Raw genomic sequence first — 25,058 nt, forward strand, 5'->3', positions numbered from 1 at the left:
AAAGGTATTCTTTTGCCTGAGTGTGTGCAGACATAATGACCATCCCTCTGCTGTTGGGTCTTCAAACAAATACCTCTCTTGTTACCAAGCTTACTCATTAGGCTACATCTACCAGTCATCAACTATGAGACAAACCTGTCCATGAACAGCTGATCAGAGAAAGAAACATGGACTGGGTACAGGACTTGACAATTAAACCAGGAGGAATCAGTAGCAACTGCTGGAATTCATAAAGTTATAGGGTTTTTAGGAAATGGTTAAAAAAGAATAGGCCTCAGACAGAAGTTCTGTTAGCATTGCAGATACAGCAAAAAAGTTTTCTAAGCAGTAGAGCATACGTGACAAATAACAATAGGCCTCTGTAGGACTGGCTTATGGATTGCAACAAGGTTATTTAATGTATATCTTTAGAAGGTTAGCATGAATAGAGCTCTGTTCTTTGTCTCTTATAAACCAGTCTTTGTTTTAACCACCATTACGTGTGTTTTACATGATTAGATAGAATGCTTGTCAATGTGTTGCTCTATGTATGATTAGCTGAACTCTAGGCTGAGACAATTTTATGCTATGCTGTAATGCTACACCTCCTCAGCATTCCCTGTAGATCAGCGAGCTGTTAACATCCTGTCTCCATTGTCTAACAATGTGCCGAGACTGATGTGCTGAAATAAAAAAAAAAAAAAGCTCATGTCACTAGTCCAGATGTCCCGTCCTGTCCGTAGTTGTATATAGTTGCCAGTGGCAAGTGAGTTCCTCTATAAGCGTGGCATTGACAGCAACTGCCATCATAGGAAAATGTTCCTCCGTAGAAAATTAGGAGCTACAATATTTTAAGCAACCAAGGCTGTACATTTTTCTGGACTTTTAGAATACTTATTTTTTTAAAGGGGCTTTAAAGAACTACTGCTATAAATCTCAAAAATGCAATAATAACAGGGTCTTTCTGTTTGGAGAATGTTTCATGTTTTAAATGAAAGCATAAACCTTGTGTTAGATGCACTTACTCTTGTTCAAAATTTCTCTGACATGCTTGATTTGTACCATTATACAATGCATAATTTTTATTTTAAAATAACTTATTTCTCAAATTCCCCCCTTCCCTTATAATGTAGTACTACGTAGCACGAAGTATTAAAGTTGGAATTAAATAAAAAGCGCGAAAATAATAAAATCCATGCAAAACAAATATTACACCCATGAGAAAACTGTTGATACTGATGCTGATAATTACCTCTCAGTGGCAGAAGTCCAGGTGCTGCTTCCGTGACACAATGCTTCCACAGCTCGCTCCTGCTGGTGTCTCCAGTTTGGCCTTCTGCAATGCTAGAGTACCACGTCCTCACAGCCCAGCCCCCCCTCTGCAAGCAGTATGGACATATGCAAAGGACTAAAGCCAGGTATTCAGCCATTTACCAGAGCTCACAAAGTGATTATGTCCCTGTATTCTTGCTTAAGCATATTTTTCCGCTCCCTCCATTTTTGTAACAAAACAGTATGGAAGAAAATGTCGAACAGTTTTAAATCTTCCTTTGTATGTGATTGCTGGCTGCAGGCCTGGCTTTATGGTGCAGTGCCTTTGTGACTTCCACCTGCCATACATTACATTATTACATTTCCACCTGCCATACTGGGGATGGTCCCATGGGCAAGCGCACGGAGCACTGGATGGACACACTACAGCATGTGCAGGTATCACTGCTGTGGCAGGCAGCTGAGTCTGCCCAAAACTCATACTGGCTGCTGTAGGCACACAAACAACACCTGACATAGGATTTTAAAGGGCTGATTGTACACTACACAAGCTGCTTTTTAACAATATCTCAGTTGTCCAAGTCATTAAAGTGCTATTAAAATTCTATTAAAATTAATATTGATCATTCATACAATATATTGTGGTGCAATAACGTGCTTTTAAATTATTTTTTAATTATTACTTGATGTAATAATGTGTTTTCACACTGCTGTGTCTCTAATGACCAGAAACTACTTTTTTTTGGACACTTCCTTCAATGAGAGTTCAAAACCTGACTGGATGCAGTCTGTAAAGTCAGACATTTTCTGTTGAATATCATATCTTACTACAGCTCCACCTTCTTCTTTCTTGTGAGGTTCTGGGGTAAAAGTACTGACATAGAAGAGGATGGCTGGGAAAAAAAATGAATGCTTGACTCATTTGTCAACTCTTAATGCCTATATAGGTATGACCATAAAGAAGTTTAATCATTACATTATTTCTCAGTTCCTAGAATCAAGATACAGAAGTGTTCAAGGAAAGGATCAGGTGTCTTGGTGAGAGCAATAAGATTGAGCAGCATCTCAACAGTAATTTATTTCTTTGCTGCTGGTACTTTCATAGCCTGCTGCTTTTGGGACAAGCCATATAAACCATGATGTTTATCCTTCCCCAGCATAAGAATCAAAAGGCATCTCTCTTCTACCTGTATGCTGCATAGATTATTACAGCAAGAGAAATTATAGTTCCTATCTTTTACAAAGCAAGAGAGAATCAGAATGAGCTGCAAATATAAGAGTCGTGCAAACTACTAATTTGGTCCAGAATGTTTCCCAAGCTCAGTTTAAATGCATGCAACAACAACAACTATGAGTTTGAGCATATACCTCTGTCAGACATGGTTCATAGAGCACAGCATTTAGAATTCTGATGACTATTTTCCAACTCACACAGTTGAAAGACTAGAGCTGCTACAGAATGAAAACAGTCACTTTGAGAGTAAAAAATAAATAATTTAATGCACAATAATATAATCAGATTACTCCTAAATAAACTAGTAATATTAGAAAGAGAAGAAAATTTTTTCATTACATTTCTAACAGTACAAAATGCTTTTAAAATAAAAGTTCTGTCCAACAGTACTAACATTTATAAGACTATAAATAAATGACAAGATGTAGTTCACTCACATGGTAGTGAATATGTTCCATTCTGTATAAAGGTAATGCTTAATTTTTATGTTATAGCCAGTCACCGCCTGTAACTTTTGTGCCACTCTGGCCTATGCCTTCTGCTCCAGCACCATCTTCTTGGCACTGATTCATCTCCTCTGGTCTCTCATCAACAAGAACTACTATTTACTGCCTTATTAAGGCAAATACCTTACATCTGTGCATTTTTATCCCAGTGCTAGGCAGGAACTATAATTAAGGATATAGACTAGTCTGCAGATTTACAAAAACAGGTCAAATATCTGTCTATTCACTAGTAGCAATAACTAACTGTAAAAGCACACTGCTAATTTGACCCTTAAAATATTCCTGTGACATTCAGCTGCATTAGTGAACAAGACATGTCTCTTCATGCTGTTGCTTTCTTCTTTTGTATTTCACATTGAAGAAGAGAAAAATAGAGCAAAGAGCACCTTATCCAAGGAGGCTGTAGGAAGAATAAGAAAATTATGAGAGCTAAAGCATTCTTAAGAAGCTAGTGCAAAGGCCTAGCAGGTAATTGCAGGTAATTAAAGAATACAAATACATACACACACACACACACACACACACACACACACACACACACACACACATATATATATATATATATATATAGGTTTTTACAAGGAAAAACCAACAAATAAATGTGCCATATGAAGTTCAAGAGAAAAAGAAAGGAGCCATGTGCAAGACTGCTTTCAAAGCTCATGCAGAACATTAAGATTTAATCATAAGGCAAGAGAAGGCAGAGCTTTCAAAGTCAACAGAGCATGCATCAAATACATGATTTTCTCAAGGGTGAAATGGATTACTGAGATATAGAAGAAGGAGGTAGTGGTTCTATAGCAATACAACACTGTCATATATATATATACCACATTTTCCATTTACAGTATTGCACCACAGGCAGTATTTACAGGACAACAATTTTAGAAGCATTTCTACCTAATGAATAGTTCCCTGCCCTGGGATTACTTGTAGATAGGGAATCGCATCTCCTCTAGGTAGTGATGAAGATGAAGAATCTTTCCATAATTTCTCTGAAAGTTAAAGAGAAATACTTTAACTTAAACGAAATTTTAAACAGTTATTTCAACATATTCTTTCCTGTCCTCTTTTACACTCTTTTCCTAAGAATCCTGTCAATATATAGGGAATAAAATTCTTCTAAAAATTGGAACTGATGACCTGTTGATCTCTTGTCCCTTGGTAAGAATCCCAAGAAAAACCAATACGAGTTAATTGCAAACCTTACTTACCTACACTGCAATGCCGAATTGTTAGCCTAGGAATATTCTAAAAGCACACAGGTGTGACTCAGTAAATTGGCACTGGGGGGAGGCAGTTCCATGCATTTAGCATTGCTTCAAAGCTCATGGGACTTTTATATGGGCATTTCTATCAGGACAAATATAAATGCATTGGAATCCCTATCTAGTCGCTGGTAGTCATCATCTAGAAAACCTGGAAGAATGAACATTTGTTTCCTTTAAAGGTATTTCTGTACATAATAAATTTTCAAAAAAACTACACAAAGACAAAAATCAGGATTCTTTTTCATCCCTTGGATTAAATTTGTTTTGTTAGCATTCAAAACCAAATGTACAATAAGGAGAAATATTTTTAATTGTTTGTCTCCCCATTATGGTACACATACATACAAGGAGAATTTTTCTGTACAGATAAAATGCAATATTAGATCAGAAAAGTTTGGTTGGAGTCCACAGCTAACAAGTCTCATCACTATTCCCTTTCTCATCAGAGGACCAAACAGTGAGTCCCAGGTTTTAAGTTAAGCATATCAAGACTTTCTATTGAAAGCTATTTTAAAATATCCTTAATACTGTTATGCAAATCATATATACTAATGAATCTCAATATCTTTCTAGAAATATTTCCCTCCTTTCACATAAATACTTCTGCTCTCTGTAAAGAAACAGTTTCTCTAAGGTACAGCACTTACATGTGAGAGAAGTCAGGTTGAGCTTTAACCTGTCACATTCAGATGTCCCAGGATTAAGAGTATCTTCATCATAAATATACTGACGTAAAATATTCCTTATAAAATCTGGGTTCATACGGTTTTCCATAAATCCCTCTGTTGATGGTGGTACAGAAAACACTAGCTGATAAATTACGGTGGAGCTTTCATTACTGAAAAACAAAGCCAAGGATGAATGTCTTCAAGTGTCAACAGCATCTTTTCTTTTTTTTGAAAGACTGACTTTTCGTATCAATGTTGGGATGGATTTTTATTAAAAAAACATTTCCCCAAGAAAGAAAACTGCCAAAGATGCCAGTTTCTGTCTCCCTTCTCAGAACAGCTCTTGAAACTGGGTACGTACTCGAAGCCAGCCAGAGACATGTTTTCAAAACCATGAGGGGCAAATGGACTCGTGTTCTGATGGGATGCAGTTTTCAGTACTGGTGCTTCACAAGAAGCACTTATAAGAAGTGTTGCAATATCCTGTGCATAGTTTCACTAGAAACCTGTAGGAATGTTTATTTTCGTGCTAGCAGTATCTGGGACCACGCAGCTGTGCTCCTGACTCAGCTCTGGAGTGGATTACACAAACCAGTGAACTGGAGACCATCTGTGGAGATTTCATTTTTTGTGGTCTACCAAAACTGACTACAATTCAACAGCTATCTTCTATACTTACAGAATTCAAAACATTTTCCAAAAGTATTTGAATGGGGGAAAATAAAAGGAAAGAAAGAGAGGGAGAGAGCAAGAGAGAGGCATCAAAGAGGCAGAGAGAGTTATTATCTAATCAATATATGTGTAGAACTACAGCTTTGTACTTGATGGTCTAAATCATAGTTAGTACCCATAAGGCTAAGGAGCTACAGTTCACTGTTGAACAAAGCTGGCATGCCCAAGGCAGGCAGGGCAAGGGAGCATATTCCTCAAGGGAGCAAAGTGCCTTTGCAACTGCCACTTGCCACATTGCAACGTGGCTATTCCTTTGTCATTGCTATCTCAAAAGAACTGTGACTTTGCAAAACTACTTCCCTTGATTTTGTCCCATCTTTCTGATTTCTTTTGTAAGAGTTCTTTTTCAGAAGTCCTTGGGAAAGCTCTCTGTCTTCCCTTGCCTTCCTGCTATTCTCACCATGACAGGAGACATGTATATTCCTCTTGCCTTTATATCTTTTGGGAACAAAATTATTCTCTCCTCTCGATGAACCCTATTTTATATATTTAAGATTATTTAAACTACATCAATCTTAAGCGTTTCCAGCAATTAATTTTTCTTTTAATAAATATCCTTAAACATGTTTATTAAGGGCTGCAAATGGAACCAAAGATAACAGAGATTGTGGAGAGCCTGGTTCAAGCATGGCTTAAAGAAAGAGGCCATGAAGGTATACAGCTGATGGGAAAATAAAAGGCAGCTGTAAAGCAGCAGTTTCCAGGCTTGATTTTGTAAATAACTAGGTTCTCAGGCACCTTTTTTATAAACAGCAGGATTCTCAGACAGTCTTCTCAGTCCTTGGCTGTTCTGGGAACAGATATGAAGGTTTTGAGAACTTTTCATATCACAGTGACAACACTAATTTTGGTTTCAATAAACAACCACGGGTATTGTAAACAAAAGGAGGGGTTAGAGTTTTCTCTGTAACCTATCGCGAGCTCGGATTTTGCAATATACATGAAGTTAATTAACACTATTATAAAAGATGACTGATTTGATCAATAAATCGGAGTCGATGCTGATCAACAAAGATGGGTCGTCTCCCTTCGCTTTCAACAAGAGATGATACTACACAGCAGCAATATGTTCCTGTTGTTATGTAATTTTAGCAGCATTTACCACTTACACCAGATGATCCTTTGACCAGTTTTCACTGCCTATACACATAATTTTCCCCAAACAACCCTATTTTTCAGAGATTTAAATATTGTACATTAGCACATGTAAAGTCTCATCAGAAGCCTGTAATTTTCAGATAACTTTGGGGACAGAAATTGCTTACCTGAAAGAAATCACCTGAGCTGACCTAAAGTAACGTCCTAAAGCTGGAGATGAGCTGTACACCTCTGTTAGCTGACAGAGAGAGAAAAAACAATGTTTCTTCTATTCAATCTCTTTTTTGCCCTCACAAAGAAAAAAAAAACCACAGCAAATCATTCTTACAAAGTGCTTTAAGGAGCATAAAAACAGGTGCTGAAGATCAAATAGCAGCAAATATCTGCCCTGGAAAAGGTAGAGAGTTATGTAAATTTGACAGACAAATTAATTGTACATTTGAGTGATTGCTATGTCACCTTAACACAATGGGGGCACTCAAGGTGAACTAAAAGTGTGTGCTCATGTTGCTATGTGCAACTAATGCTGTTAGGTTTGGGGTCTAATTAGTACCAAAAGGCCCTTCTAACTCTTACTTTGTGGGGGAGAGGGTCTCTGTCTTGAGACTGCCTTCCCACCATGTCCAAATGATAACTGCCATGTATGCTGAGCATATTTCAGCTGTAACTCAGAGCTGTGCTGGCTCAGCAGAAATGACAGCTATAAACTCAGACTGTAATCATGTACTCATAAAAGAATGCAGCATGTAGGATGTTTAGCCCATATTATGCTTAGATGACTTTCCCAGGCCTCTCCTAAATTATTCAATGATTCTATGAAAAAGGTGAAGACAATGTCTTTACAAATGGTCAAATTTATGGGGAAAAAGTCCATCATTTATTGGGCTTAAAAGCAGACAATATTTTTTTTCTAGATTGTGACTTTAAAAAGCACAACACAATTTATTTGTGGACTTGCAAATGACTGAGTTGCTATGCAGGGAAACAGAAACTTAAAAGGCAAAACGCTGAAGCAGAATCAACTTTGCCAAGAATTACATAAACACTTACCCTCTTAGTAATGTCCTCGGAGGAGAAGTGTGGGAGACCACACATTAACTCCAGTGTTCCTGAAAAATTGTGAAAATTTCCATTGCTTAGTAATTCATCAGGATCCCAGTAGTCATCCTCATCTGTGTAAACATCTAATAATTAAAAGGAGATAGAAAGGGGAGAAAAAAGTTTCAGATAGCTGAAGTATTGAGCAACAACCCTCTTGGCTTTCTCATAGATTTCTTAGGTAAGGACTGACTGGGAAAAGACAGAAAGAAAGTGCAAGTCACCTGAAAAAAGTGACAGCACCTGGAAGTCAACCACCAACCTCCATTAGCAAAAGTCATCTGCTCTGGGAGTCTGACAGGCAATGACTCCATGGGACCTAAGTCATCCATGGCACTTGTTCCAACATTACAAACACAATTTCTATCCTCATAACCAAATCTCTGGTTGTGATATTTCCTCACTTAGCTACAAACTTGAATTTCCACCAGATCAGGATACCATTTGCTTGCTGCCTGCTAAGACAAAAGCATTCACAAGAACTACTGAACTACAATACCACCCTCTGCAGTCAGTATCCCAGTTCCTTCAGCAGTTTACTAAAGGACATTAAAGGATGTTATTGTTGCATTTGTGTTCTATTAGAGTGTACATATTGCATGTTTGTATTACTGTAGCCAAGAGCGAGATACTTACTAGAATAAAGAATTAGGCTGATGAGAATGACCAGGAAGATCACTAGAAATATTGTAAATATAACCATCCATAGTTTACACTTCCAGAAAACTACATTCCTGCATGATTTCCAGCCATCTCTCTCCTAGGTATAAAAGAGAAGGGCATATTGATTAATCAAATAAGGCAGGAAAAAAAATATTGAAAAATGTCTTGACTGTCACACTTAGAAACAAAACCCCCACATAGATGGGAGAACCTCATTGGTAAGCAATGCCCTGCATCAGGGGTTCCAAGCCTTGACTACTGCTGCAGGAGAAAATGAGACCTAGAGAAGGTAAAGGACATTCACTTGAGAGAGATCATTCCCCTTTGTGCAGAAGTTCCAACTCCTGAATGGCCCATAAAGTTAAAGTACTGCAAAGGTGATTTCTTGGCTCCACATTTGGTTTTTTTAACTACGTGAATTAAATTTGCATATTCCACAAGCTCTCTTTTTAATGTTTTTCATCTCTCCCAACTAAAAAGTGTCTCTGGAGGTACTTCCAAAATCATTCACCTCTGCAGCATTGATGATGTCAACCTGCATAGCTTCTGGATGCCAGCATCCAATGCAAAGGCAGTGCTATTCAATAGATACTATTGCGTTAAACCCTCTGTAAAATAATTGAGAATTTTATAGTTGACTTATTTTTTTTCAGAAGATTGGAAACTTGAAGGCTATTGAGTGTATTTAACAGAGAGTTTAATGCAAATCTCACCTGCTCTATGAGGTCAAAAGAAAACTTCACTCAAAGCAATTGTGCAGGTATGTACATTCATATGGGAGAGAAAGGACAATACCTTGCCTGTTATTTAATTTTTATAAGACTGAAAACCACGACAGAAATTAGTCTTTTAATGAGTTAATTCAACAGGACAAGTATTAAAAAAAAAAAAAAAAAGGCGGGGGGGGAAGGAGTAAGCTTAGGTGATGGATGGCAAAACAGATAACTTCATCTGTTTTGTTCCACAGCCAGAAGAATCAGAGGACTGAAGCAAGGCTTGAATTCATAAGCAGACCATGCTGTCTTTTTAATTACTCCTCTCTCTTCCTAAAAAGGCGGGGGGGGAAGGAGTAAGCTTAGGTGATGGATGGCAAAACAGATAACTTCATCTGTTTTGTTCCACAGCCAGAAGAATCAGAGGACTGAAGCAAGGCTTGAATTCATAAGCAGACCATGCTGTCTTTTTAATTACTCCTCTCTCTTCCTCTCCATCCACCATAATGGTAGTAATAAACTCTATGTCTTTTCTGTCATCAGTACCAGGTAAGGAAAAGCAAGTGCTGTAAGTTGTCTGGGACACACACATGCAGATTGGCAGAAACCAGCTGCTGCTGGAGGCAATAATCCAGGTTTCCTTCCTTTACTTTTTGAACTTTCTAAGAACACAGAATAACAGGAAGGCTTTCACTGAATTTAACTGAATTGAGCAGCTGGCTAAAAGCTTCTATGTGGTGGCAAGGGAACAGGGAGAGAAAACAGACACACAGAGAAAACGCTTACAAGAGCGTTCCTTCAGGAACAGAGGCAGAAAAAGGAAAACACTCTCTGTAGACACCTCTGCACACAGAACTTTGCTCTGCTGGAGCATGAAAAGCAAACACTGAGTATGGTTTTGTTGACAGCACACTTTCAACTGTCATCTCATTTACTTTTTTTGTTATTCGATTTTTAAAATATTTTATAGAAACATATATATATATTTTATAGAGGTATGAATTTCAATTTAATAGTTAACATTAGCATATAGTTTTGTATTTTAAAAAATTTTAAAAGCCAGTAACTACTGCCTAGAGTGCAAGTATGAAATCAGCCATAGCCTCATCAGTTGAGACAGGCTGCTGTCAAGTCCAAGTTTTGACTGAGTCACCATATAGTAAAATCAGGACCCCTGACAAAGAGTATTTGCATCTGCTTTCCGAAGCATTCCAAAACTTCGGAATGCTGAACACTTGCTTTATTAAAATTATATTATATTATATTATATTATATTATATTATATTATATTATATTATATTATATTATAACTATACTACAAAGAATACTAAAGAATACTTACCACTAACTAACAACTCATGACTGTCTGCAGACTGACAGTCCACACAGCTTGGATCCGATAAGCTAATTAACATAAACAATCTCCGCCAGAATCCAGTTACCAAATTCCTTCAAGTAAACAACCTTCCCAACACATTCCACATGTGCAAAACACCAGGAGCAGCAAGCAGAGATAAAAATTGTTTTCCCTCTGTGCTTCTCCAGGAAAAAACCTGAGAGAGAGAATTATGTCTCCCTCTGTTCAGAGGGCATGTTAATACCACACCACCGCATGTTTAGGCTATCACAAAACACAACTCTTAATCATACATAGCAAACTGGCTTGATCCCAAGAAAACATTCAGTTCCACAACTAGTCCAACATCTTCCGAACTTTGCCAATAGGCCAGGGGGAAGCAACAACAGCCGAGAAATTCTCTCCCTGGTGGGCAGGACAGCTCTGATTAACCTGCCAGCTGAGCAGAAAGCAGAGCATTGTAACTTCCAGTAATCTGTATAGGGCAGGAAGCCACTGGCTATAATCAGCATAAAGAGAGCTCAAATGAAAACTCAGCTTTGGAAAGGGAAAGGATAAGCCCAAGGGTTAGCTGATGTCTGGCTCTCCTCCCCCCTCTGCTGCTCCTCTTTGCACCTCCTGGAATGTGTCTAGCCCTGCAGCGAGCTGATTCAGCTTTCCAGACCACGGGAGAAGTAACTTGACCCCTGACACAAGAGAACAGAGCGGGATTTTGCCTAGTCAGCGGAATAAATGAGGCCCAGAGGTGTGAGCAGCGGGGCTCCCCGAAGGCAGCAGTGAAGTCACAGGAGCGGGAAGGGACGGGCGGTGCCTCAGGCAGACAGCTCCCGGCAGTCAGCCGTGCCCACAGAAAAGCAGGAAACATCTTCCCACCACCACAAATGCTCCTGCAGTATGTAGTGTAATTCACTACATACTACAGCAGTCACGTGTGAATATGTTATTCTTCTGCCAGAATTAGTCTGTTCCGTAGCTTTAAAATAGGGACTAGGAGCTACGTCCCTTAGGATTCATGTGCTGATCTTAGCTGAGGGTTTGGAGCATTCTGTTAATACAAATTCATAATGGTTAGCAACTGAAAATTACTCAGACATAATCCAGCATGCTCTGTTCGAGGACATCTTATTTTTGTTTGGTAGCACTGTTTCCTGGTTGACTTCTACTGAAAGAAAGCCTGGCTTTAAAACTTACTTCATCTTTTCTCTTTTCTGGTTTTGAGCCCAGTCCCATGGATAGCACATTAGAAGAGAAAGCAAAAGGAGAACCAATTACAGTTTCACTTCCTAAATTAATGCTTAAAATCCCACTCTCAGAACACTTCATTGATAAGGAAAAATAATTACCTTTAACATTTTTTTAGCCTCTTTCCCTCTACTTCAAACAGGAAATTAAATAATTTCTACAAAATGTTCCTTCAAGTATCATTTCTCTTGCTGTGTACTATTTCCCCCACAGGAAGGATTAAATGACCAAATGAAATTCCTACCTTTCTCGTTTGAGCATTTAGAGGCTTGTCACGATCAGTCTCACTTTCCTCCACATTATGTTCCCGTAATTCAATAATCTCTTGCTCGTGAGCAGAACTCTGCCTTTTCATTGCTTCTGTCTCAGAAGAGGGTCCTCTGCGAGAACCTCTGTCTCTGAAGTGAGCATGGAGCCAGCCCATTTCCTTCTTGTTTCAGCTGCTATTATGGTCAGTGGTAGCTCAGACACGAGGCTGGAAACAGGAAGAGTGGGGATAGTGTTCACAGGAGAGGTCTCAAAATGCTGTTAAATTAGGGGAATTCCTTGGAAGAACAAATAAAGTCGGCTGCCCTAGCTGCAGAGAAAGGGAAGGCAGAGGAAGTAGTGATTTGCATAGCTATGAGAGCTCTGACTCTCAGCTGTGCAATACTAGGTTTTCCAGTTTGCCTACCTGCCTGTACCAGCCCTTGACAAGCAAGTGACTAAACCTTCAGCAATGCGGGGATGATTTTGAAAGGAACCAGTATTTTCTCTGCTGCTGTCAGCCAAAACAATAAAATGTTATTACTGTTATCCATGCAGCTAAACAGATGCGGTGCTGAACAGCACAAACAGATTAAAAGTTCATAGAGCATGTTGTTTGCTTAGGGTGGGACTCTGTCAACACTTGTGATTCTAGTCTCCCTTTATAGTCAATAAAGAAATGGACACTAACGACCTTTGTGCTATAAATTGTTCTTCCTCTAGCTATTATACTGCCTAAAATCATATCCAGTGTTAAAGAACCATTTATGTCCTTTAACATACTATCCAACCTAAACCTGAGAAGCTGCTTTCTGGTAAAAAAAACCCAGAGGACATAGATAAAGAGAAGAGAAAGATGGGCTTCAATTTAATTCTGTGCTCTACAGGACATGCTTTTATGAAACAACTGTGGTGATTTGGTCTGCACTAGCTTTCCACATGCCCTCTCATGTGCACTAGGAGTCTCTCATAACAGCTTATTGTAGCCAGGGGCTGATTTCGAACTCAGCCTCCTAAATATCCTTGATCCTACCTCATCTTATTTCTCCTGTTCACAAGCCATCCCCATGTTTCTCCTTCCTTTCCACAGACCATCTCTCTCACCTCTTACTCAAAAAGCCTGGGCAGACAGCTGGTACTCACACCCTTCCTTACTCTTTTGTCCCAGCACAGGGAGTATCATGCATTGAGAACCAAACACAGCCTCTCTCCCCAATGCCCTTTCCACTCACAGCACCAATCCTTTTTCCTGCCAAAAGCTCAGGGTGTTCTCCCCTTGTCCCACCACTCCAATTTTTTCTTTGTGCAACTCACCTTGGTTCTGCTCTCTGAAGCACACCCAGGGTTTGCATTCCTGATGTCATGTCACACTCATCCAGGCAAAGGCACTCCATGAAAGTGAGCATGTCTTAGGTTTATTCCACAAGTAAAAAGAAATAAAAATTGCATACCCCACACATTTTGGTTCTGAGAATCTTTAAAGCTCTGGAGGACTGAAGGTGAAACTGAGCAGTCATCAGGATCATAACATGTATCTGGATCTACAGAATCTTACTTGGGACATCTGACACTAGAAAAGCCTTTATCTGGTTCTCACTACTCCTGCTGGATATTGGGCTCAATTATTTAATTTCTGCTCACAGTAGACCTTCCTACTGGATTGTCTGAAATCAAAACTGCTCCTCTGAGACAAAGAGTTAATGATTATACAGATCTCACCATGCAAAGGCCAAAGTCCTTATTTTATTTTATGTATTTATGAAGAAACTGCTTGAAGTCTTTCTTGCATCTGGGGGATCTAACTTCCACACTTTGTGCATTTCTTCCATGTGAAATTCTGACCCTTCAGCTTTGCAAAAACAGGGAAGTCCAAGGCACCAATGTAGTTCTGATTACACATGGGGTTTATAGTTTCAGAGGCACATCCAAACAAACAAAACATAGTCCCTTGCAGTTTTAGCACATGTTTATTAAAAAGGAAGATGTGAATAATTGAGTAGCCGCTAAAGAAACAACCCTCCTAATATGCAGGCTTTGAATATAGCTTATGCTGTAAGTTTGACACAAGCTGGGGCAAGATGCCCAACAGGAGAAAGGAGGGAAAAGCAATAACAGTGTTAAAAAGAGCAGTCTCACTGCATGCAGATTACAGTGCTAGCCCTTTTCAACATTTACCCCACATGCTGCCAAGGTACGTCTGACACTAAACAAAGATCACATACTTATGTACTGCAGAGTGAGTGTGCTGTGTGGACTGCAATAAAAGGTGTTCAAACTGCCAGTTTCATCTTTTAAATATATATATTAAAGGTGAAAGCTAAACACTTCCAAATATTGAGCACAGCTTAAAGACCATCTAAATGGTCTTAAGGCCATCTAGACAATTCTTTTATTAAGCTAAGTACTGGTATTCTGAAGTCCCATAAACAGCTTTGGAAACCTTAAATTGGCTAGATTTGGAGTGATAAGCTCATCAGGAGAATAAAATTTAAAAACTTAGATCTACTACCAGGGTTAAAGGAATGTTGCTATCATTTCTTATGTTACTTTCTTTGAGCCCAAGGATGAATCCAACCACATACATCCATTCTCCTTCTATGTCCATTTCAATTTAGTGTGGCCTTGTGGGCACAGCCCAGAAAGATACACACAAAAAAAAAAATTCCTGAGCCTGCAACTCTGCTTTCTGTGGACCAAGGACAGGACAAAAAACAATCCTAACCTACCAGGAGCATGCTAAAAATTCACAATGGATGCTAGAGCTGGAGAACTACACATGTAACATATTGCAAATATTAAACCCCTACAGTTAGTTCAAATTCTGAAGAGAATTTAAGAAGGCAGTATAGTTTCTTTTTGTTCAATGGATTACAACTCGTTCATTCCTTCCTTTTACTTAGACACCATCCCAAAGAACCTAAACAATACTCTTCCAGTTACTTAATGAAAATTTATTGCATCCTAGCATTTTTGAGCTATATATCTGGTATTTTTAGGAAAACACAGTAGAGACCCCAAAAAGTTACAGCCCAGAAAGTAAAAATCATGCCGTTGCTCATAACTGGAAAGAATTAATCTCAGCTTTAGACACAATACACTATTTATATTTTTGAGAACGATGAAATAATTATTTGTGTTTAGGATCCTGTAACATACCTAAAGACTTGAATATATATGGCATGTGGCCATTTTTATCCAGATAAAATGTGGAAATAAATATAGATAACAAGGGACAAGGAAGGAGAGAAGGGTTATGAATGAGGTATGGCTGGATTTTTGTTACAGGTTATGAACCATTTTATTTTGTTTCTAAGGCAGTGCTGTTTCTGCAAATAGCCATAAGGAAGATGAATTCATAAGGAGCCCAGAGTTCCTCTGAGGCTGAACAGTTATTTCTAGATGAACCACAAATGATAGTTTCTTCATTTAAAAAATGTATTCTTTCACCGAGGAATGGTCAATGGCATTTTCATGTTGTATCATCAAATTGACTACAGCAGGAAGCAGCTTTCACACAGAGGTGATCTGCATTTTGTCCTTGGCTCACCAGTTTGTATTCCAACAGATCCAGTCATAAAGTCCTGCCACCTTGGTGTACACACCAGGACAATTGCACCGAGCACACCCTTCACCCTAGCTCACGATGCCAGCAAGGTACCATCTATTGCCCTTCCCTGTCCAGGCCAAGGGACCTCCAGAATCTCCCCAAAATGAAGGAATCCAGCCATTAGTGCACACACAGAGAGCAGTGTAACAAAAAATAGGTTATTTAGGAACTGTAAATACCTGCCCCTCTTTGTCTCAAATATTAATTAAAACTTACTTCTAGATATAATGTACTCAGCCAGATGCCATATTTATTCAATTGTTTTAAATTATGGATGCAGCACACTTACCAATATAAAGCAACGGCGAGAAGCAGTTTATAAAATTACTCCTTGATAATGTCTCATTACAGGATTCATAGAATAACTCACCACAGCTCAGATAGGGAGAGAAGAAGACAGGGATGGAAATAGGGAATTCTACTACAACTTGAAATAGGGAATTCTACTGCAATTTGAAATCTACTATAAATTGTTCACAGGTTGAAGGCAGATCTCTTATACTGTGTGTTAAATAGGAACAGAAAGATACCACACACCCAAATCAAAAAAGCCAACTAACCAAAGCAAACCCAAACCCGACAAACAAACCAGGCACAATTGAGTATTATCAGTAGTTTTATAATCAAGACTGACTCAACAGTAGACTACTTTGTAGAGACAGAAGAAGGAACAAAGACTAAGGAATGTGCAAATAAGAACAGGCTTCTCAAATGGAACATGCAGGTTTGCATAGCAGTATAGAAAAATAAAAAGTTCTATTTAATTCAGTACCCAGGATCAAAGTGCATTTGGGCTCATCAATGGTTTTTTTTGCCTTCCATTATTTTAACCTTCTCTGACCTAGTCTGTTGACAGAACTCTGGGCAACTACAGTGCAGCTCCTCTCTGCAGCTGTTCCTAATGCACACAGGGCTGTCAGCAGCCTCCAAATTCACCCTCGGGCTTGTTTGAGCCCCCAGGTGGAACCAAAACATGTAAGAGGTCAGGAGAAAGCCACGTGCTGAGAAAAGAGTAATAACACTAAGCTTTCATCACCCAACCAACCAAACTTATCTATTATGATGGTACAAAATTATCTAGAGATAAGAAAAGAAGTCGGAGTTCCTCCTTTCTCTCAGGCTGCTGTCATACTAGAAATGTTGCTAATCCAAGAGACTGATGTCAAAGTGACTTGAGAAAGGAGGCTCAGCCAATTACTCAGCCAGTTCTGAAAGACCAAAGGGGTTGTATATCTCTAGGGAAAGGAAGGATCCTAAGCAGAAGAATCAAGATCAAAGAACATTCTAGAGTGATAAGAAAACAGAATGAAAGGGTGATTTTTTTTATTTCTTGTGTATCAGGTCCTCTAAAGATGAAAGGTATTTGGAAGCTTCACATAACTTGTGCAACATATGCACAGCTTACATGTCCAGGAAGGAGTAAAACAGAACAAGGCCCTCACAAGTCTGAAAGCATAGTAAAGCAGGTTTAGGGTGTTATGGGACTTTCCTGAGTTCCCAATGTCATTCCTCTCTAGCACTGTACAGGAAACACTTACAATATATTACAGTGATATAATATACTGTGACAGAAAGTATATATAATATATATACTAGTGGCAGAAAGAAAGGGAAAAAAAGAAAAAACCAACCCCCAAAAAAGTAAAGATGCTACCCAGACTAAGAACTTAAAGGGCCAACATGCCAGAACTCAGACCAACATGCTAAAACTCAGACATAGCATATCATGCTGGAAAATGTCTAGTATGATATACAGCTGAATAGGTTAAAAATGCCCATCTGAAAATTCAAGGGCATTTCTTAAGCAACACATTTTTTGGAGGAATACCACCCCTCTGACATATTTTAGCAAAATAATTCCAAGGTCAAAGTTTGCAGATAAACTCTATGAAATGTTAATAAAAATAATAATTAATTTAATTAAGTCTTTGACACTATAAAAAATTCTACGAATAGTCTATCATGTTAAATAAGTTTCACCCATCATGAGCTACAATCTTGCAAAAGTTATCCTATTGCATTAAAATAATAAAATTTATATATTACACAAAATTTGTACCAAATTGCCTCAGCCTAATATTCAGTAACAAATTTCTATCCCTTTTGCATGCTAACTGGTATAAAAAACACGTTTGTAAAGCTGATACTCATCATCAGAAATTTAAACACCAATGAAGTACACAAGTAGTGCACTAGGAGAAAAAAGGCAGAGTCAGGACAGGGAAGTATAACCAAAAAGCAGTTTCTGGTTGTGTGTGTAAACAAGCTGGGGTTTATAACTTACACTACTGTGATGTAGTCACAACTTGTAATTATACACATAAATGAATGTTTGAAATTAAAAAGCACCATTGCAGCTGCAGTTCCAAAACTTAGCTTAGCTTTTCCTTTTGTATTTCTTTTTAACTGTAACAATAAATTACTCATCATACTTTTACAGTATTTTAGCAATTCCACATCCAGATATTAAAAAAGATAAAAAGAAATTAATACAAATAGCGCAATTCACAGGTGGACCTTTTAGTGCAGACGATTCCTTTTATCTTTATATTTTTGTTGTCTGGTATGAAATATAACTGTTGAAGAAGAAAAAGAACTCTTCTCGATACATTTTACCCCTTGCATTTGCAAAATGACATTTCTCAAGAGAGTCAGAGATTATCCATTATGAATTTTCTTCCTTATTTTGGAGGGCTTTTAGTTGCCATGTTAAATTAACCATAAATTCGCACTCAATAAAAAAGAAAAACCAAAACCCAAACAACAACAACAACAAAAACCCAAAAAAACCCTCACCACACAAACAACCTAAAACTGAAGAGTTTTCCAAAGAAAGCAAACATTCCTTTGTAGTTTTCCTACCAGTTCCATATTACTGGCATGCATGAACACCACCATTAAGGTTCCCAACACACAGCATATGTGAAGTAGTAAGATCATCATAGAGCTTGTTGCAAACACTTTGGTTAATCATTCTCACTCGAGCTTCCTGCAGTGTTTTGGCAAGATGACCTAGAAAAAAATACAAAGGGTATTGCAGAGGTTACGATGGCACAAATTTCTTACAGAGATACCAATTATCAAAACAAAAGAGAATTGCTTCTAACTCAAAATCTACCCAGCTAATGACAGCAGAGTAATTCCCTCACCTTCAAATGGTGCCTGCCCTTATTTTTGAAAGCTGGGTTGTTCACACTACCCAATAGCCATAGATGTTCCAATGCACCATGCACCACCTTTCCATTTCCCTAGCCTTTATCCTTATGACCTTATTCTATCAGAAAGTAGTAAAAGTGCCATGCAAATTGTAGATAAGACTGCACACAGGGTGACTAAATTTGAATGCTGTTTCAAATTATGCCTGAAGCTTTTTGTTATTATTTAAACCATGGCCATGCTCCAAACAACATCCTAGTCCTACAAAATGCAATTTCTATATAGTTTTCCATTCTCTCAGTTCTAGGGAAGAAACTGAGGAATAAAGCTGAGCATGGAAAAACAAATAATTTTAAAGAAACACCAAAGAACAGTCTGTAACTCACAAATGATGCTAAGACTTTAATTCTGAACTATGGTATTGACATGAGGTGCCATTGTGAGCTAAATATCCTGATCCTTCTGATGTGCTGAGATGCTGCCCAAGCCTAGGTTTCAAGCTGTTTAATGCTGAGACAGGGCAAGGATCCCTCAGGCTCCCTTGCTACCCCTCTCTACCTCAGTGTGCTTTTTTCTGCCTCCCCACTGCAGCTGGCTGCTCCAAGCTACACAGAGGCAGAACTTCATGAGGCCTTTGATTAAGACAGAGAAAATGAAAGATCCTCCACATTTTTTTGCAATTGCAATTATTGCTGCTTATGGCTCTATGTTGTCAATCAGAAACAAATTCTTTCTCTGCAATAGTTGCAAATTACGGATCTCTTTACTTGCAAGGTTCTATTCATCCGATTAAATGAGTCATGATCATTTGCTTTTCAATGATCTATGACACCTGAGTATGCATTTTGTCACTTATCACTTGCTATCCAAGCAACCATTCAGAATTCACAGACTGTAGCTAAGGAGATCTTTTCTGGCTTTTTATAGACACAGTAAGTAAATGTCATGGGTTTGGGGTTTTTTTTGTTTGTTTTGGGTTTTTTTTTTGTGCTTACAAGTATAAATATTCCATTGTTAGAGTTTAAAACTAAGCCAAACTTGCAAAAAGCGTATCCAGGAAAGGAACATACTATTTTCTTTTATGGCTCCCCAGTCAGTTACATAGCAGACAGTTCCATAAAGAAACACTCTAGAGGTGCTAGGTAAACAAATGGGCTCTACCAGCTCACTGAAGAGTACAGGTGTCTCCATTTCCAACAGAGCAATGTCATAGTCTGAGATAGCTTTGTCATGCTGTGGGTAGACAATAATCCTTATGATTGATCTCATAGCTACATGATTGCTCTTTTCATTTATAGTATGTGAGCCCATATACACTCTCTATCCCATTGGAACAGAGTATCTGTAAAAAAAAGTATTTTTAGAACATCCCATTGGAAAGCAACACAATGTTAGTTCACTCTGTTTTAACTACTTTTCAGTATTTGAGGACATTCATCAAAACCATGGTGCATTTTCAATTTCCACTACCTAAACTGAACATCAATGAGGTTTTCACTCATTGATCAATATATAGGACATGTATTGGGATAAAAGGCCATAGTTCTACTCAGAAAACTCCTGCCTTTTGAAAGAAGGGGGAAGAAAACAATGGTGTTTGCCCTACATCTAACAGGACAGTGTTCTGTCATCCAGGTTTTACTGGTAATGGAAGCAAAAGAATAACTTCAAAAATTGAAGACTTTTGAAGCCAGCAGACAACACCAAGTATTCGTGTAGGGATGTCATATCACCAAGTTATTACCTGGATCAACTTATCTAGATAAGGAATAGCTTCTACAAACTATTGAAAGCATCTTTGTAAGGTTATTAAACTGCAAGTACTCTAGAACAGTATAATTTCCTCACGCCTTGCAGAATCAGGATCCAGGAAGCAATGGGTAACAGATATGAGCCACCTGTTGGAGATCACAAATGCACCACACACGTGGCCATGTGCCCCCATCTGTAAACTTGCTTGCCAAGGCCACTTCTCATATCTCGCATCTTCACCTTCAACGATTCTGTTTTTTCTAAGCTGGTGTCTTCCACAAGCTAACAGAAATAATTTAATAAATTAGTAAAAAGCCCACCAGTTAATTCACTTTGCCATGCTTGACACAAACTTTTACCCTTAGACCTTACTGTGCAATTGGTAAAAAGGTGAGTACTTGCCCATTTTCACTCAATGGGTAGGTCAGATATAAAGCATTATCTGTCTTCCTGTGTAGCTTTCTAAAGAGTTGAATAACTCAAAAAAAGGTTAAGCACAATTTAAAAGTTCACTTGAATAATTCTTGTCTCTATTCCCTCCTTACAAACACAGCTTGACTACATTTCATTCAGCTTAAAAAAGCAGCAAGACCTACCAGCTTATCCAGGAAGTGCATTACTTGAAATAAGTCATCATAGACAGAATGGATGAGCTGATTTAAAAGAAACAGTGCAAAATTCAAGACAGACATTTGCATACCAGGAAATAAATTTTTTTAAAATTCATATTTGATTAACAAATTCTTAATCCAATAATGCTTAAGAATAACACGAATTGATGATTTAGTTTTCCAAGTAACTAACAAATTTTAAAATGAATGTTACCACACCAAAATGTGATCTATCTGCACAGTCTCTTTTCCCATCTCACTCAGGATTTGGTTTCAGCAAGCATGTTCCATTGAGGCATTTGTATGCATAAGGGGAGCAACTTTGGTGTGCTGAAATAAGAGAGAGAAGATAGTGTCACATGTTTGGAGTCATGCTTTCAAATTATTAACAACACCCTGCACATCCAGCAAGTTGTTCAAAGCTACGCATTCTAGTCTGCTTAAAGTAGTAGTCCTATACTAGTGTAAACTGGTCCCACTGTGGAGAGCGAACAGGGGAATGACCCACCCTAATTAATGATCACACTAATTTCAGTCTCTACTGTCCCTGACAAAAAAGAAGACCCTTCAACTGTCCACACTCCCATTTTACATAACTCTAACCTGAGTAAGTGAGGCTTCTCAGACCTGTTCTTTTGCCTTCACCAGAACCACGGGCATTACAAATAATAAAAATTCACAGCATCTTTTAATTTTCAAGTGAAATTGAGAAAACTGCAGAAGAGCTTTATACCTCCCTCCAATAAATTTCTGACTAAGGACTATCACAGTTTACTATGTGAGAAGCCTGATAGATCTCATCAATTGGCTTCCATAACTATTATTTTTATTACCAGTTGTTTACAAGGACCTCTAAACAGTGGGAGGTAGGTTTTTTTTGAAAAAGGATTTGCTCCTGGTTACCCCAAGACTGAAAGCACGACAAAAAGTACATAAGCAAAATGAAGCAATTCACTAGGGAGCCATTGGTAGTATCAGCAATGTCCACAACCATTGAGGACCAACAGCCACATGCTACACTCCCTACTAGAGGTCATCTGGATGTTTCTCTGCTGTTTCTGTCAGACATTTATCTACCTTGGTTTTGGTAGTACACAGTGACAGAGAGACTTGTGCTGTACTATCTGACCTTGGGTTACCTTCTGGTCACTGTTTCTGGTATCTTTTGAATGTTCCCTATGTTCTTTGACATGCAATGCCTAGTTTACGTACAGTACACTAGCTGAAGCCCTCCCACTGGTGATCAGGAAGGTATTTTCAATTTCCTGTTTTATATCCTAGTGTGACACTTAAAAACCCCAGAACAAAGACAACCAACCACAAAATACAAACAAAACTCACAGAGTATTTTGTGACTCTGACTAACAAGTCAGCTTTTGAGCAACAATCATCCCCTCTGCCATTTTTTCATCAAAAGCAACTTAGGCGATCCTAAGGCATGTCAGTTTAATTATCTCCATTCAGATCTTCACAGAATCACAGAATATTCTGAGTTGAAAGGGACCCACAAGGATCAACTTTACAGTTCAACTCGTGGCTCTGCACAGCATCACCCACAAGAGTTACACCCTGTGCCTGAGAGCATTGTCCAAATGCTTCTTGAGCCCTGGCAGCCTTGGGGCTGTGACCACTGCCCTGGGGAGTCTGTTCCAGTGACCAATCACCCTCTGGGTGAAGAACCTTTTCCTAATATTGAACCTAGTCTTCCCCTGATACCACATCAGACCATTCCCTCGGAAGTGTCACTGGTCACCAGAGAGCAGAAATCAGACAGCTGCCCCTCCTGTTCCCCTCACAAGGAAGCTGTAACTGCAATGAGGTCTCCCCTCAGTCTCCTCCAGGCTGAACAGACCAAGTAACTTCAGCTGTTCCTCATAGAGTTTTCCCTCAAGGCCCTTCACCATCTTTGTTACCCTCTCTTGGACATTCTCTTAAAGATTATTATTTTTTATATTGTGGTGCCCAAAACTACCCCCATCACTCGAGGTGAGGCTGCCCCAGTGCACAGCAGAGCAGGACAATCCCCTCCCTCACCTGGCTGGCGATGCTGTGCCTGATGCACCTCAGGACAAGGATGTCCCTCCTGGCTGCCAGGGCACTGCTGACTCATATTCTTGTTTTTATTTTTCTCCATACATATTCTACAGCCTTTCAGGACCCCTTACAAATGCATCCCTCTTAAATACATCCATATTTCTATTGTGTAACACTTTTCTATTTCAGAAGCACCTACTCTAATCCATAATTTAGATCACGAACAAAATTATGTGACAATCCATAACAATATTGGCAGAATGATATTAAAAATATTCTTCCTCTTTGGCAATTAGTCTTGACCAATCATTCTGTGGAAACAGTTTCCTGTATTTTTTTCTCCCCACATTTTCTTTACTTATTGATAAGCTTGTCACATAAAACAGTGTCAAAATACAATTTATCTATTTATCCTCTCACAGCAGGGAACTAAAACAAAATTTTAAATTTCTATGCTGGCTTTAATATTATTTTCACTATTTACAAATAGCTTACTTTGGCTATTTCTTGTGCATTTTTTCCCCTTTGGAAAGTTAACTTATAAAGACTGGTGTGAAATTCCCTCTTGATTTTTCTGTTCTCCCACTCTTTAAAGAGACACATTACACAGCCTCTTTTCCACACTTTTACATCTTCACCCACGTGCTTCATGTGATCCTTAAGATTGCCAGCAGTAGTTTAGAGATAATTTCAACTCATGTCTCAACTTTGTGGAAAAAACTCTTTACAGAAAACAACAAACAAGAAATGATTTCTCTACCCCAATCCAATTCAGCAGTACCATCTGGGCAGCCTTTCCAACATTCAAACTAATTTCTTGAAGGAATGCACATTCTGTCTGCATATCTAAGGACAAGCTAGAAAAATAAGAATCAATGACACTGGAAATATTGAGAAAGTCTCAATGCAGTAATGCAGGACTCTACCATGAAGAAATAGTACAATTATTATTAAAAATTGAAGTTTGTGTCATTTGTAAAATAAAATGAATATTTAAAAAAATCTCACTTGGCACAATCTGTCAAAGATTTTTATCAAGCAGTCTGAATTAAATGAGTCACCTAAATATAGTTAGCAAATTGAATTTACATTAATTGCCTCTAAGGGTTGAAAGTCATTCACCACAGATACATAACTACTGATAGGAAGCATTTCTTTAATTTGTTAAGGAATGTATTTAATACAGGAAAAAGAAAATAAAATAAAAAATAATTTTCCTAAGGAAAAGGAAAATAAAATCAAAGCTAGGCTTCTCTTTAGTATTACAAATACATATTTCCTCCTATTAAAATTCTGTACAAATTAATCTCTATGTTACTACACTCAGTGTCTGATGTGAATAAGTACTTTATCAAACAATTCCCAAAACTCACAGTCTTGTATGCAACAGCCCTTGACCAAGAATTTCTTTCACATTCACATTAACTAACTACTAGTTAGTTTAGATGGTAAGTTGTTTCTTTACAATATGTAAAAATGTTTGTTCTCTTTGACTCTTTCAACTGTGCAAGAAAAAAAAAAGTCTCTGAAAGAGTAAGTAGCTCAAACCACTCCTCTTTCTGCCCAAGTGAAGTAAAATGAAATTTTCTCCCATTTAGCACCATAGGCAAATTAAGAGCTACATCAGATTGAAGGACCAAATCCACTTGTCCCACAGTAGTCTAATCAGTTCCAATCTGGATTAAATTAGTCTTCTTCACTGCCTTGCATGTGATGTCAGTGGGAGGAAAGCACACACCACCCAGCCAGCACAAGCTCAAAGCAGGAGTGTCTGCATTTTCTTGTCACTTCTCCCTGAAGTTATGCAGCTGATGGCTGG

General features: G+C 38.3%; 1 protein-coding gene across 1 annotated transcript; it reads right to left on the reverse strand.

Moving 5' to 3' along the window:
• Positions 1–2,766: 2,766 nt before the first annotated feature.
• C2H3orf52 (chromosome 2 C3orf52 homolog) lies at positions 2,767–12,586 on the reverse strand. Its single transcript, XM_058018492.1, has 7 exons — positions 12,078–12,586; positions 8,495–8,618; positions 7,811–7,944; positions 6,928–6,998; positions 4,910–5,100; positions 3,892–3,986; positions 2,767–3,391 (listed from the first exon to the last, which is right to left on the reverse strand). Coding segments are annotated over exons 1-6 (702 nt in total). The 5' UTR covers positions 12,258–12,586; the 3' UTR covers positions 2,767–3,391; positions 3,892–3,984.
• Between the last annotated feature and the right edge of the window lie 12,472 nt (positions 12,587–25,058).

This window comes from Melospiza georgiana, chromosome 2 (genome assembly GCF_028018845.1).
Source record: "Melospiza georgiana isolate bMelGeo1 chromosome 2, bMelGeo1.pri, whole genome shotgun sequence".
Taxonomy (NCBI): Eukaryota; Metazoa; Chordata; class Aves; order Passeriformes; family Passerellidae; genus Melospiza; species Melospiza georgiana.